General features: G+C 46.0%; 3 protein-coding genes across 3 annotated transcripts; 2 read left to right on the top strand and 1 right to left on the bottom strand.

Annotated features, from left to right (window-relative positions):
* Window positions 1-1,795: 1,795 nt before the first annotated feature.
* BKA58DRAFT_410766 (glutamyl-tRNA amidotransferase-like protein) lies at window positions 1,796-3,437 on the bottom strand (the record flags this gene model as incomplete). The annotated part of the gene is made up of 3 exons (XM_046172247.1): window positions 1,796-2,709; window positions 2,762-2,937; window positions 2,989-3,437. 3 exons carry the CDS (start codon window positions 3,435-3,437, stop codon window positions 1,796-1,798), a joined length of 1,539 nt encoding a protein of 512 aa, XP_046026376.1.
* Window positions 3,438-5,283: 1,846 nt separating this feature from the next.
* BKA58DRAFT_359184 (Bestrophin, RFP-TM, chloride channel-domain-containing protein) lies at window positions 5,284-6,795 on the top strand (the record flags this gene model as incomplete). Its single annotated transcript, XM_046168728.1, has 2 exons — window positions 5,284-5,406; window positions 5,644-6,795. The coding sequence occupies 2 exons, from the start codon at window positions 5,284-5,286 to the stop codon at window positions 6,793-6,795; spliced, it is 1,275 nt and encodes a 424-aa protein (XP_046026375.1).
* Window positions 6,796-7,732: 937 nt separating this feature from the next.
* Window positions 7,733-8,927, top strand: BKA58DRAFT_438891 (uncharacterized protein; the record flags this gene model as incomplete). The annotated part of the gene is made up of 5 exons (XM_046173627.1): window positions 7,733-7,749; window positions 7,797-8,289; window positions 8,353-8,378; window positions 8,429-8,778; window positions 8,830-8,927. 5 exons carry the CDS (start codon window positions 7,733-7,735, stop codon window positions 8,925-8,927), a joined length of 984 nt encoding a protein of 327 aa, XP_046026374.1.
* Between the last annotated feature and the right edge of the window lie 6,845 nt (window positions 8,928-15,772).

Genomic DNA, 15,772 nt, shown 5'->3' with positions numbered 1-15,772 from the left:
GCTGCCTCTCGCATATTTGCCGCAGTTACCGGTATACTCAACCGGGCCGGTTGCAGAGGAGCTTTCGTCAGCCGTCAAGCTGATACGAGCATCTCTCAATGGTATTGGGTATGGGGTCACTTGCCGCTGTAACCGTATCAGTGCATCGGGCTCCACAGCACCTTCGCTCTGCTCGAAACTACAGCCTGACCACTGACAAAGAGTACGCCTCGGCCTTGACTTCCTCACCGTATTCTAGCGCTTGAGTTGACGCACTGCACGTGTAAGACATCATGCAGATCGCTTATACATAGGTACGACCCATGGCTCTGGAGCCTCGAAAGTCATGGGACGGCACGGGCACAGCACCACCAACGTGGGATGATGGTGGTGAACCCTAATCCGGTGCTTACGTCTCAAACGTCCAGTGGTTGCATCAGAATCAAGTGGTGGCACTGCATACGCATTCCCCGCTTCTGGGCACTATCTGATTGCGGACTTGGCAGTTCGTAGTATGTAGATGCGGATTCTTACTACGGTGCATACATTGCAAATAGTGATTTCCTAACTGTGTCTTGTTAGTAGAATCTTTGCTGCCTACTAGATGCATGTGAATATGCCTGGAAGGATCCGCGACCGACGTCAAGGCTCTAGATCTACACCAAGTTCAAGCGCGTGATCTGATGATGCATCGCTGGGTAGCGCTCAATGTAGTATGGCCGAGAAGCCAATCGCGACGGTCCGTCAGTGGAGCTATGATGCAGCTAGTGGGCAACACGTGGGGAGAAGCCTCGCATTTCACTTTACTTAGGTACCTAGGCAACCTTGGGACCCTGGAAAACGACAAGTGACATGGTACATCTGATGATGTATCTTTTGACTACACTCAACAGTGTCTAAGCATTTAGCCACTCCCCGAATATGACGCAGTTTTCACTCCGTTGGCCTGAGCTGATGGCGGCTGGCGCGGTACAAAGCAAGTTGTAGCTACCGAGTATGTCATCCCCCTAACACCGGTGGACTCCATACCAAACACCCACCCGGTCCCAACAACTCTTGGAAAGCGATAACATATCAACATAAGAGCGGCAGCCGCGGTTCGCTCAGACTTTGTTGCACACACCAGGTGACTAGGATCTTCTAGCAAACCTCCATAGCAGACGGCTCCACATGTCTTGTCACCAAGCCCATACAATGATATGGTAGTCTTGCCAGCGGTACATCGGCCGCGCACCTTGATACGCTCGGATGTGACATCCTCAAAGGACTGCAAAAGGAAGGTGATGCTTATGTTGAGTGCGAGACTTATGAAATTGACGGCGTAAGTGGGGTAAATCAGGCATGTGTTGTCTCTGGAGTGAGGCGAGGGCGTACGTAATGTCGAGCTGTAGTTGGAAATCTCAATAGTGCCTGAGCGAGTGAGTGGATGCTTGTAGGGATCTCGATGGAGATAATGGTCTCTGTCATTTGATATGACATCGCTGGAGAGAGCAGGTATCTTACGCGCATTAAACACACCGGTGGTAACTTGGCGGTGAAAGTATCGGAGCATATACTTTTATATCTTTGATAACCACATGCATCTAGGCAACTCATCCACCCTCTTGCGACATTTTAATCGATTTGCCTTCTAAATGCGACCTTCATCATACACAGGACCTCATTTCTCTCACATGAATTTAACTGCCTCAACCTGTTCACTCTCAGCAGCAAGCGGATTCTCTTTGTCTGCAAAAGTGGCCACATACGCTGTCCGGCTCATCCCACACGTAGCAGCACCGGCATCAAGACGTCTGGGCCCTAGCGCTTGAAGGCATTAGTCCATAAGCTTTTCAAGACCACCGCCCCATGCGGTTATCTCCGGCCTGCTATTGGGCTGTGGAGTACTTCTAAACATCTCCAACTGTTCTGCGGTATATAAAACGAGCTCATCGTCTCCATATTGACCAATGATTTGTAGTCCTACGGTATTGAAGAATGAATCCGGAACCGTCGAACTCCTCTGGCTCTTTTCCTTGTAGGGAGTAAATGTGGGAAGAGTGATTGCTGGCAGCCCAGCAAGACTAGCTGGTACGGTGAAGACATCGTTCATATATGAGTGTACTGGGTCTTGATCCTCGAGTTCAGCCAAATACGGTGCCGTTGATGGAGTTGTGGGACATATGATCACGTCCACTCCTTCTGTCTTTGCCGCGGTTTCTTCAGCATTGAGCAACGGGTTTGGACTGGCAAAGACCCTATTGAAATCTTGTTGTACGAGCCTCCTAATCTTTTGTGCTTGTATGAAGTAATTGTCGATAGCCTGGGCACTGAGCGAAAAGGCTCCAAGGAGTATACGCCGCTGAACCTCCGGACCGAAGCCTTGACCCCGGGTTCTAGCAAAGAGCACACTATCTGGTGTACCATCGATGCCCTTAGCTCTACTGCCGAACCGCACGCCATCGTACTTTGCGAGGTTGCTAGATGCCTCGGCTGGCGCAAGGACATAGTAGGCTGATAGTGCTTGTTGTGTTGTGGGTAACCGGATAGGATGCAAAGTATGACCAGCATTCCACAGATGTCTTAGTTGGTCAATCCATGCCTTTCGGACAGCGGGCTGCAATGTGTCGATGTTGTAATCAAGAGGGATGCCTATCTTCAACGAAGTTGGTCGTTTCCCTGTGCGGAATTTTGCTCGGGTTGTGTTACGAACGGACGTCGGATCCTGCGCATCGTGGATATTGACCTTGGCTGCACTCAGTCAGAGATATCAAGATGATAGTCTAGAGTCCCATAAACTCACAGAAAATGCTCTTCACGCTCGCCACGTTCTTGCCAAAAATCCCAACAGTATCCAGAGAGTTCGCATAGGCAATTACACCCCATCTCGACAGCAGTCCGTAGCTTGGCTTGAACCCAATGACTCCGGTGTATGCAGCAGGAAGCCGTACCGACCCCCCAGTATCGGTACCTAACGCACTGCTCGTCTCAGCACACACACTCCGTCCTCGTCGGCTGTCAAACACTTACGCCCAGCATTGCGACGACGCGACAGCAAGCGCGCTTCCACCTGAGCTTCCACCCGCACTTGCATCCTCTCCTTTATATCTCTGCATCTTCACTGGGCCGAAGTGTGAATGTGTCGAGTGCGATCCCATGCCGAATTCGTCCATGTTCGTCTTGCCTACCACCACGGCACCTTCATCTTGGAGCAGCCTCACCACCGTCGCGTCATATGGGCTGCTAAAGTCTTTGAGAATCTCGGAGGAAGCAGAAGTCTTTAGGTTCTTCGTGCAGATGTTGTCTTTTATTGCGATTGGCTTGTCGGTGACGCTGTCGGGTTGGCCGCCGAGGGTACGGGATTTGGTGGCATCGCTGCTTTGGAGGACGGACGCTTCGACGAGAGAATTAAACGCGTTGAAGTGTCTGTACTTCGACTGGTTCGCCAAGTACGTCTTCGCGTGCTTGTAGAGGGACATGGAGGTTGGGGCGCATCGCCGACGCGTTGTCGCGAGTGGGATGTCGGAACTCCACGAGCGGGACAAAAAGTGGTCGCGACGTCTTGTGATCGGCCTGACTCGCGCACTCTACTTAGGTACCCACGATCACAAGACACCAACTGACTGCCAATGCGTCCAGCTCACTCACGAGGCAGTCCATGGACTAGAACTTCGGAACATGTCAAGAGAGCTGCAAAAGACCTCTCTTCGAATTCTTGAATAACTTCGCCATCACCCCAAGTGGGGTTTCGTCATCTACCGCTGCAACTGTCGTTGCGACGATGCCTAGAATACACTCATCGACGACTGGACCGAGTGTGTCAAGAACAAGCTGCGCCACCGAAAATCGGGCCATCCTATTGAATCGCTCGCACCCACAGTCAAAGAAGACTCTACTACCCTAGGCGATGCGACTGTTGTACAGCAATTGTTCACCACATGGACGCAGTCCCAGGAAGCAATAGAAGAACAAAAAGCCATCTTGCGGAATGCTGTGAGAGGCTCTCCGAGATATCACCACTGCAAACTGGTTGATGCGCGGGCATTTGATGGGCGTCCAAGGTACGAGGGGCTGACAGGAGAGGAGCAGCTGCAGTTTTTCAAGGAGAAACGCGATCCGGCAATCGGAGAGGCGGTATACCTTGACCTTATCAAACAAATCTTCCCCGGAATTGGCACGAACGAGGGCAACGAAGGAGAAGGAGAAGGAAAAGAGGATGAAGATGAAGATAAGGAGGAACCTGTCGGAACCAAGCTGCACATGCCAATAGCTCTATCAGATGCGTACACGCATCTCCTCTTTCCAAACATCAATTCATCCAGCACATGGGCCAAAAATGTGAAAAGAGACGGTGTTTGCCGATACTGAAGTATTGCTGGTCTACAGTGCTTGGACGTAATTGTGATACTAGACGGCACGGCAGCGACAAGCAAAGGCCCCCGACCGTATCTGAGCTTGTATTTCTAGTACATCAGACTTTGAAGATCTCTTCAAGGTATAGTGAACTAAACATGCCTGATAGAAGAAACATCTGCGGGCTGAGTGGAACTTTCTTGAAGATTCTCCAGGCCGTCGCACAGAAAACACTGCTAAGACCTAGTTAGAATTAACTCAGGTCGCGGTTCGTACATAGTAGGGAGGCCTGCTAGCGCCACCAGTGCCAACGCTGCCAAGCCGCTGAACAAGATCTCGACCAGCTGAGGCTTGAATTCTAGGCGAATTACAGTTTGTCTTAGCCGACGATCCAATCTACGCGCTCATTACCTGGTGAATAACACCGAACTTCAAAGCCAGAAACCACCAGACTGCGCGTCCAAAGCTTGAGGATTGTGACAGCTTTGACGTACAGTAGCCTCTCGTTGGACAGGGTGTTGGAGAGATTGTAACGTAGAGTCGCACCATGGGACAGCAACCTACAACCACAACCCATCAAAGCTTTTCATCCCGTGTTACATGTCCAGTAAGCCCGCAAAGGGACCCTGCCAAGCTGAGCGGTATGTGAGTCGGAGGCTACGCTCTACCAAGGTACCACTCCCGCCACGGGTATGCATTCCATTGGAGTCGCCTATCGCAGCCTTACCCTTTACAGCATCGCCATCACTGTTTCATTAGACACGCAGCGCCTTCCAAGGGTTTCTCAAACGCCAGGTCTGGGCTACAGACTTTTATTGGCCGATGTGACCCAGAAGAGAGAGTTAAGAATAGGGGCACGCGACACGGTATAAGGTTGCTCGCGCGCCTAAAACTTGACCTTAAGGAGTTACGAAGCTCAATGTTTAGACCTTTCCTTCTCGCAATTGACGATACGTTTTGATGGCGGAGAAGATGCAAAGCACGGCAAATGTGTCGAATGACACGAATGGCGCGTCGACACGGCCGCCATTGAAGAAACAAGAAAGCGATAAAGACTTTGACGACTACTTCGCAAGTATTCCTTTATCAAGGCTCGTATAGTTACTAACATGGACCAGATTGGACCGCGCGACCTTGATCATCACTCCAAGTGGCCTGTTTTTCTTCGCGTTCACGGCAGTGTAACACCTGAAATGGTTCTGCCTTTGCTCTTCGTAGCCGGCTGGTCGAGCATGATCACATTGATATCGAAGTTTGTGCATGATCGTATGTCACATCCTTGTTCTGTTAGTATCCAACCTGTATTGACCACCTCCAGTCAGCGTCAATCAGCTGTTACTCACTGTCCTTGGTTTCGTCGTTGGTCTCGCATTGAGCTTCAGAAGTTCCACCGCCTACGAGCGCTACAACGATGGTCGCAAATACTGGGCACAACTCACTTTCGCGTCCCAAAATCTTGCTCGCCTTATCTGGATACACGTCGACGAACGTCACGAGAAGGACACCGCGCTCGGCAAACAAGACCTTCTTGCCAAGATCAACTGCCTAAACTTGATCACTGCATACGCAGTCGCACTCAAGCACAAGCTCCGATTTGAGCCTCACATGCATTACGACGACTTGAAGCACCTAGTCGGCCACCTAGACACGTTTGCGCGCGATGCCGATCAGCCAGACATGCACAAGAAGCCAAGTATCTTCAAGACGGCAGGACAGTTCCTTGGGCTGCCAATGGCTGAGTCGAACCCGCGCAAACTGCTGAAACGCTCTCGTGCCCCCCTTGGCAACCTTCCGCTGGAGATTCTCAACCATTTGAGCGTCTACATGAAGTCGATCTATGATAACGGGACCTTCAAGGTTTCCATCTACCAAACGCAATCCCTCAATGCACTCACCACCTTTAACGATGTGCTAGCGGGCACCGAGCGCATTCTTTCAACTCCGCTACCTCTCGCATACAGCATTGCTATTAGCCAGATTACCTGGGTTTATATCCTCCTCTTGCCATTCCAGCTATACAAGCTCTTGGGGTACATTACAATCCCAGCGAGCGTCTTTGCAGCCTACATAATCCTGGGCATTGCGCTTATTGGCCGCGAAATCGAAAACCCGTTCGGTAACGATGTGAACGACTTGCCGCTGGACGCATTCTGCCTGCAGATCAGAAAGGACATCGATATCATTATGAGCAAACCAGCTTCCAGTATCGAGGAAGTGGTGATGCACCCGGACAATCAGCTTCTCTACCCGTTGAGTACTCTGGGAGGTGCAGGGTGGGCGGCGAAAAGTGTAGACGAGATCAGGGATGCGTTGGCAACTAAGCCTGGTCTGCACTTCCCTCTGGTTGACCACCACGAACATCCAAAGCCAGGTCACTCAGTCAGTACTGGTGCTCGCCGTCGGATGACGAGTGAGGATCGAGCTGAGATGGGCGAAGCCGGACATGGTAGACATAATAGCAGTGCAGGCGATGGTGGAGACTGAATGCATATTGAATGTAGGCTATGTGGGGATGATAAGGTCTCCATGCAAATTCAATGACCCATGACATGCCCGTTCGAAAAGCTATGTGAGATTGTTCTCTTGTGAATTTGATCAGAGTATACAAGCGTCTGTCTAGTAAAAGTCCTTCATGTAGAACGGTGCCTAACATGCCTTTGCTGACCAAAGGTCTCGTATCTAAACCGAGTGTGGGAATCTATATGAAGGACAACATAAGCAAATATGACACGACAAGAGTCTTTTGACGCTCCGTGCCGTGATGACGGGTGGACCGTGAAGTAAAGTAGGTTGTACTTGTATCGCAATTTGGTAAAGATAGATGTAGTGTCCTTGTGAAGAAAGAACCAATAGATATGCGAAGACGTTACCGCAGTGGCTCGTATGGGCCATCATGACTGTACCCAATGACATATGTCAGTTTTGTCCACAAATCTTTCACATACGACCATAGGATCTTGAGAATTAGTTCACTCGTCCCACCCGTCAAAACTCGCGGTGCTGGGTTGAGGTCGATTAACTGTTGTTCTTTCCCGGTTACCTTTTTCAGTCGTCGCGACTCTGTTGTCGCGCCACCACTACCACAGCCCCAAACGACCATTAACAGTCATTTATCATCCTACAAACAGTTTTCCGGTTACGCCCACTGCAATCGAAGCGCGCTGTTTTAACATGGCTGCCTCTAGCTCAGGTACTCCTTGCCACCTATTCACTTTTGTATTTCCTCCCTTCTCTCGTCAACAAAGTTATCTTACAGCCCTTTCAAATTATCCTACTCACTAAGGCGCCCAAGAAGAGAAGCAAAGTTGATCTTTCGCACTTGCGCGCCCTAGTTCAGCTAGAAAAAGAACCAGCTCCGCTTACAAACGAGGATGTTAAGGCGTTGTTAATCCGCTCAAGTTACAAGTCATACGAGTACACTATGGCTCTTTGGTCAGAGTAAGTTAAGAGTTAACACATGTCTGAACGTATCACTAACAGATCAGGTTCACTGAATCTATCCTCAACGAACACGTGCATTCTACGTTCAGACAAGCACCAAGTGTGTATCGCATCCAGCTGTTTCTTCGCTGGCTCGCCGAAACTAGGACTGGTCAGCTAGAGGAGAACATCACGGATACTACTATTCGAAATTGCCTCTCGTCACTCAAACGAAAGATCAAGTTACTTACTGGTCGCCAGTATAACTCAGCGGAGAACAAGGACCTGGAGATTTTCATCACGAAAGACCTTGCGCAGAACGGAAAGATTGCAACAGGAGCTTATACTAAGCCGGTAGCACCTTTGCCAGTCGCTGAAGACTTGATTCGGTTCATGTGGGCATGTGACGAATATCAATTCACACATCCACGCGCACGCCTGCAGCTGGCATTCTCTGTCGTACTCATGACTCTTCTAGGCAGTCGTCCTAGAGAGTTCATTGAATCGGCAGCCTGGAAGCACAGCAACGAAGGACTTCTATACAGTGACATAGATCTTGTACGTTACTAGAATAGCACGTACGTGGGCTTCCTTCTTCATCTGCGGCTGCGGAATTGGAAGGGACACCGAAACAACAAGAAACACTCGTAAGTAAGAACTCACGCAAAGACAGAAACGAGAGTCCTAAGAGAAACAGACCTGTTATGCTTCTGTACGAGGAAGCTACTATGCTATCTATGTTCCTAGTTACACATTTTATGGCGTTAGCTCTGGCAGACGGGGTGTTCGAAGAATGCACTTCGTTCCAAGACATTGAAGCAAAGGAGCTGCCACTAGGCAGTTCGCTGTACAAATATCGCTACAAGTTAGAAGCGAAACAACGGCCTATCCTTCGAAGCATTCTCAGCGACGGCTCAGTTTCTGAAAACGGCATCCTCACCTACGAATGCTTTAACAACATGCTCAAGGGGATTGGTCAACAGGCTAGGTACGAAGACAGGTTAAGTGCATACTGCTTTCGTCGGGCTTATGCTAAAGCGGTTGAGAGTACGTCGCGTAGTATGCTCTGATACTCCGTCCTCCACTTACCATTGATAGAAACGGCAACTCCTGCACAGAGAAGATTGCTAATGGGGCATTCTAACGATGATACTATCATGTACTACATTTCTAGGATTGTTAGGGTCGACAGCTAATCAATGGTTTATGGGAGAGACTAAAGAACAGAACTTATTGAGGAAAACACGTCTATGATGTCGAAGAGAAACCTTCTTGCACTAATGCCTCCCGGCTCTTAGCTTACTAATCGTGGTAGCATAGCAAAAGCCATCGGACCCGATAATCCCGTCTTAGTGGTGACATTATCCTAGCACACCCTGAAGGAAGATTATGCATTACGACGGCAATCGCGAACAGTCGCGTATCGTAAGCAGCGCGAGGATTTCTTCGAAGGGAAGACCACGCCTCAACGTGCCGCAGTACCGGCATCGATTTCTGCACAAGCCACACCGAAACGCTTACGCTCCCCATCGCGATATCTGCAAGCCCTGTGGAAATTTGAACCAGAACGGAAAATTATTGCGAGATTAATGTACCCTGATTGCGACACGGGAGCCGAGAATTCTGAGGATACTGGTGTTGACAGTGCGACCGACAAGATCGAAATCCCACTTAAAGATATCCTTGAGCCAATGGTGAACCTATCCAACCCAGAGAAGAAGCGATACATATACGCGTCTGCCTCCCCCACCAAGGACAGGTGCTGCGGTGTGTGTGGGAAACAGTTTATCAAGAATGACAAGAAGTGCGTTCCCCGCTTTGCTATTAGATGCTGTACTGACTAAGACAGAACAAGGCCAGACCGCATGAATTAGCACTTGCTCCAATGTGCCCGCAAAGATTACATACAGGGAGCACGTGTAAGAGGCTACGGTGTATTAAGCAGACTGCTCTAGTCACATAACGTACGACTTAGCGCTAACTAAAGCAGTAAAGCATAAGGCCTACAAGAGGCGAGTTGTACGCGTAAGAAGAACCTTTCTTCTCTTATCTTTCTTCTTCTATATATAGGAGCAAATGTATACTTATTAGCAGGCCTCTTTCCGCCTATAATATTAGAAGAAAGATTAACCTTACCTTACTCTTCTTCTCGCACGTAGCGAGTTAGAATTAAGAGTAGCTACTTATTAAGTGTTACAGGTTAGCAAGACCCTACTTGTATAATAGAAGCATAGGTAGATAATAATATAATAAACTAGAAAGAGCTAAGTAGAAGCAGAATAGACTTTTCTCTAGAAAGAAACTATGCGCTTAAAGTAGAGGAGCTTTAAGATTACGTACAACAACTATAGAGTAATCTAAACTAAGTAACCTAGAAATAATAGTTATATAATATGCTAAGCTAGTAACTCTAGGCTCTAACTTAAATTATTAAGAATTAGAGAAGAATACTAAGTATACTAAGTCTAGGTAGAACTACTCTACCTAACGTAGATGCATAGCGAGTAGTTAGTACAAGTGTTATAGGTAACACAAAGAATTCTCTTCTTAACGTAGAGTAAAGAGGTTAAAGGCTAACTACAACTAAGTTAGAATACAACAATAATTGCGGGGCTTAGAGTTACGTAATTAGAATTAGTATTCTACTAAGACTAGGCCTCTAGAAAGCTAGTAGAGCTAAGAAAGCTATAGTTCTTTTAAACCTCTCTCTTAGATAGAAAACTAGAGAGAATAAGACCTAAAGTAATAGATATAAAAATATATTAGATTTTATTATTATACTTATTATAGTTAACTTAAATAGTTTATCTCTTATATAGATTATTAACTAGTTATTCTATTATTTATAGAATTAGATTATCTTTACTTATAGTTATTCTATAATAACTTTTTTCTATAGAATTACTAGATAAACCTTATAAACTACTACTTTAGTCTACCTTACCTTAGTATAGACTAAGCCTAGAGAAGTATAGCCTAACACTATATAACAACAAGCGAGTAGTTAGCTTTTACTAAGACTCTACTAAAACTATAACTATACACTACTATATAGCACTATTTAGAATAGTAATTAATATTTATAGTAAACTAAGTTAATCTAAAACTTCTACTATAGTCTCTTTATATATACGCAAATTATGTTCTACCTTACTATAGTGTCTATAGTGTCTTTAAGATAGTTTACCTACTTTAATATATACTCTCTTCTTAATCTTCTTTTTATTACTACGTGCTCTAAACTTCTTTAGAGTTATTAGTTAAAGTTTTTTACTAATTATAAAAGTCTTTTCTTTCTATATACGCTTTCTTTTATATAATTTATATTGCGTAGCTACTTTATTAGCTACTTTAAGTTTAGTGTTATACTTAGTTATTAATACTAGAGAGTGCGCTATTATCTCTACTCTCTTTATAAGCTTTTTAACAGCCTTAACTATTAAGGTTAGTAAGCTATCTATATACTACTAAATTCTCTTACAAATTAGCCTTAATTATAACCTAAATTTTAGAGTATTACTTAGAGTTTATAACTACTAAAGACTATCTTTAATAGTAGGTACTAGTAGAGTATATAGGCGGACGCTAAGTATTAATATTATAGCCTCTAGATTAAATAAAACTAAGCTAGCGCCTTAAAAGCTTTCTAGAATATTACTTTTTATAATTAAGATATTATAAGTAGTAATAAAGTATAGTAAGAACTCTATTTTTATAATATAAGTAATCTTATTATATATTAGCTTCTTAGCTTAGTACTTATACGCTTTTTTTAATAGCGCAAAACACCTAATATTAAGTAGCTATAGTAGGTATAAAGAGTGCGTAGGTATATAGAGAGTAATTATCTTCTTCTTTTTATAGAGCTAGTAGAAATTAATTAAGTTATAGCTCTTATAGCTATTAATAACTAGTAGATAATAGCTACTAATAACCTTTCTCTTTATATACTTATTAAAGTGCTCTAGCTACTTAATACTAAGCTTATTTATTATCTAGCTATTCTTAGAGACTATAATAACCTAATTCTATAGTAGGTTTTCTTCTTTATACTAGGCTAAGAGGTAGTACTTACTAGTAAAGATAATAAAGAGTAGAATTATCTACTCTATTGCGTTAATACCTTAGATAGCTATAACCTACTTATAGTTACTCTACTATACTATCTTTAGCTATTCTTAATAGTCTACTACTATAACTACTAACTTAGTTAATATTATATCTATTATAAAGCCTATCTTATTAAAGTTATAGATATCTTTATTCTAAATACTATACTTAGCTTTAGTATACTATACTAGATAGAACTAGTTTTCTATAACCTTAGAATTCTTATAAAGAGCTTAAATATAGTTATACTTTTAATTAAACTTAACTTTAAGCTCTAGACAGCGCTTTATAAAGTTTATAGCCTACCTCTTACTAACTAGGTTCTAGTTACAAACCTAGAGTAAATTATTAGCTATCTTTTTAATATTAGTAAGCTAAGGTAGGTATTCTTACTCTAAAAGCTTTAAAATATATTATATAATTACTACCTCTTCTAATTCTTAAAGAGCTATTAAGTTAGGTATACTATTACGTTAATAGAGCGTTCTAGCGCGTTATTATCTAAGCGTAGTTTCTAACGTGTTATAGTCTTTTATAGCGTAATATATAGTAAGTATTACGTCTTATTTAAGAGCTTAAATTATAAGCTATATCTAAGCTTTTTTTTAGTCTAATACTACGTTGCTACGTTAGGGCATAGCGAGAGAGATAGAGTTTTAGTAGAGTCTTAGCAAAAGCCAACCACTTGCTTGTACTAACTACTCGCTATGCATCTACGTTATATAGAAGTATAAAGTACTTACAAAGAGCGCTAGAGAGAATATACTAGCTTAAGATAAAGCTAACTAGTAGATTGCTTATAAAGAGCGTTAAGAAAAAGCGTAATTAGGCCTTAGCTAGCGCGCTTAAAGGCGCTGCACTAGTGTTACAGGTAACACAAAGGATTCTCTCCTTGACATAGGGTGAAGGGGTTGAAGGCCAACCACGACCAAGTCAGAACGCAACGATGATCGCGGGGCTCGGGGTCACGTGATCAGGATTGGCACCCCGCCAAGACCAGGCCTCCGGGAGGCCAGTGGGGCTAGGGAAGCCACGGTCCTCCCAAACCTCCCTCTGGGATAGGAGGCCAGGGAGGACAGGACCTAAGGCAATGGGTATAAGAATGTGTTGGATTTCATTATTACACTCATTGTGGTCAACTCAAATAGTTCATCTCTTACACAGATTGTTAACTAGTTATTCTATCGTTTATAGAATTGGATTGTCTTTACCTGCAGTTATTCCACGATAACTCTTTTCCACAGAATCGCCAGACAAACCTCACGGACTACCGCTTTAGTCTACCTCGCCTTAGTACGGACCGAGCCTAGAGAAGTATAGCCTAACCCCGTGTAACACTTTGACCACCATCGGATTCAGTGGACGTGAATAACAACCAGGTTGCCCGATTAAGGAAGATGTCAGCCCCAAGAGTCACTCAGAACAACGCGGCCCAGGGTCCGGGACCCTCGGCACCAGCACCAGCAAACAATGAGATGCTGGATGCATCCGACTCGGAGACAGAAGATACTCCCAGTGCCACGGAGCTCAGACACCTTAGGCAACAGGCCCAAGTTCAGTCTCGGCAGATGCTCGAGATGCAGAACATGATCAATCAGCTTGCAAGTCAGCTGATGGCCACCCCCAACGAACGATCATCTACTACGAAGAAACCCAAGATGGCGTCACCCGAGAAGTACGACGGAAGTCGAGAAGAACTGCGAACGTTCCTCACCAACATCGACTTGTACTGCGAGTTCAACGAAGTACCCAACGACCAGGAAAAGATCCTCATGGCAAGCACGTACCTGAAAGGAAAGGCTTCCAATTGGATGCAGCCATACGTGGACGACTACCTTACGGATATCACGCAACATGGAACTAAGGAAGAAACCCGAACCATGTTCGCGAGTTGGACGGAATTCAAACAAGAAATGGGACGCATCTTCGGAGAAGTAGACGCGAAGAATCAGGCTGAGAAACGGATTACTCAACTGAGGCAAACCAAGTCTGTATCAGCCTACACGGCGGAGTTCAAGCAACTACAGGCCAGGATCGATTGGGATGATGCGGCACTTCGAACGGTCTTCGAAGCAGGCCTCAAGGAAAATGTCAAGGATGGCCTTGTACACCACGACAAGCCCGGAACACTACACGCGTTGATCGAGCTTGCTACACGCATCGACAACAGGCTATGGGAGCGAAACGATCAGAAAAAGTATTTCCGCCCTAACATGGCCAACATAAAGAGACAGCGTGGAAGGTATGACAGGGATGGCGATGCCATCATGACCGGCAAAGTACAAGAGAAGGCCAAAGACAAGAAATCCCGAGGAAAGAGACACGACGGTCTCTCTAAGGAAGAACGCCAGAGGCGTTATGACAAGAAAGCATGTCTCCGATGCGGTGAAGTTGGACACTTCGCCCGAGACTGCTGCACGGGTGAAGCAAGTAAGCAAGCAGCTGTCAAGATCGGGATGGTCAGACAGGGCACGCCCTACCCGGCTCAGATAGAACCGGATGACAACCTTAGCGACATGGACCTCTACGAGGAAGCCCGCATGGAGGAAGACTACGAGGTCATCCAGCAACCAAAGCGAGCCGACGACATCCTCACGATGGAGAAACCTAAGGAAACCGACTGGAAAGTCGAGGACAGAGTCGTACTAGAACGACTAGCAAAGAACCAGTGTTGGGTATGCGGAGACGCCGCACATCACGCCAACGACTGTGCGAAGCGGGACCGAATTGTAATAACCGGCCCGGACGCCGAAGAAGTTGGGCATCAGGCGATACACCAACAACCGTACTTCGAGGACCCAGGAACAGAGGTTCTCAACCTCGAAAGACCCGAAGAAAGGGACACCAGAGAACACCGAGGATTGTGCTGGTACGACTGCAAAGTAGAGTGCGAGTTCCACCAAAAGGATAAAGAGGATTGCAGAAAGGACCAGGAAAGGTGCTGTCACCTAAACCTGTGGGCAGACGAGTGTCTAGCGGACAACTGCCACCTCCATGAGCCTGAGAAAATAGGAATCCATGAGAGACTCCTATGGCCACAGTGCAAGAACGGATGTTCCTTCCACCGCGACCAACTCGAGAAAGCACGACAAGTGGACGACTACTACCATGTCACCCTGTCATCAAACATCTGCGAAGTAACAAACTGCCCCATCCACGAAGCCAAGAAGGCGGAGCCAAGGAAGAAAATCACCAAGGAAAAGATACCTCATCAGAACCTTCATTGGAGCTTTTGTTACGACGACAGATGCATAATCCATTACAGTTCCAAAACCGACACAGGCTACTTTCCCAGGAAAAGGAAAGGTAAGCAGGCAAAAAACTAGGATGCCGCCAGAAACAGGGTCACACTGGCGAGGGCATACCTAAAACGACCCTTAGGAAAGTACAGGATACCGATGGTCAAGCAAGGCAGTTGCTCACAACCGTATCTGTACAAGGTCAGAACATCCAGGCGCTCGTAGACAGCGGGGCCGCACGGACATTAATCTCCCCACGAGTGGTTGAGAAACACGAAATACCATATCGAATCAAGAGTAAACCGATTCCGATAATACTAGCCGACGAAAAACCCATGGAATATGGAAGCGGCATGATACGAATGGAAACCGAGTCCACCAAGCTACGGATAGCGGGCATAGAATGCCAAATGGACATCGATATCATGGATCTAGGAGGACTAGATATGTTGATAGGTTATGACTGGCTGGACGCCCATAACCCCGCCATCGACTGGCGAATGAGGACGATACTCAAAAGAGAACCTGTGCACAAGGTTGCAGGAGTACGCCACGAGACACGCCCGACGAATCAGAGCTCACCCCAGGACGGGAGATTCGGCAGCATCTCACCGCATAAGATCGCGAGAATCTATGCGAAGGACCCTCAGAAAATAGGAGTCATTTGGATAAGGAAAGTCGCGACCACGAAG

Source organism: Alternaria rosae, assembly GCF_020736505.1.
Source record: "Alternaria rosae strain MPI-PUGE-AT-0040 chromosome Unknown BKA58scaffold_4, whole genome shotgun sequence".
NCBI classification, from domain to species: Eukaryota; Fungi; Ascomycota; class Dothideomycetes; order Pleosporales; family Pleosporaceae; genus Alternaria; species Alternaria rosae.
Note: the sequence above shows the minus strand (reverse complement) of the source record. Positions and strands in the feature narration are given on the sequence as shown.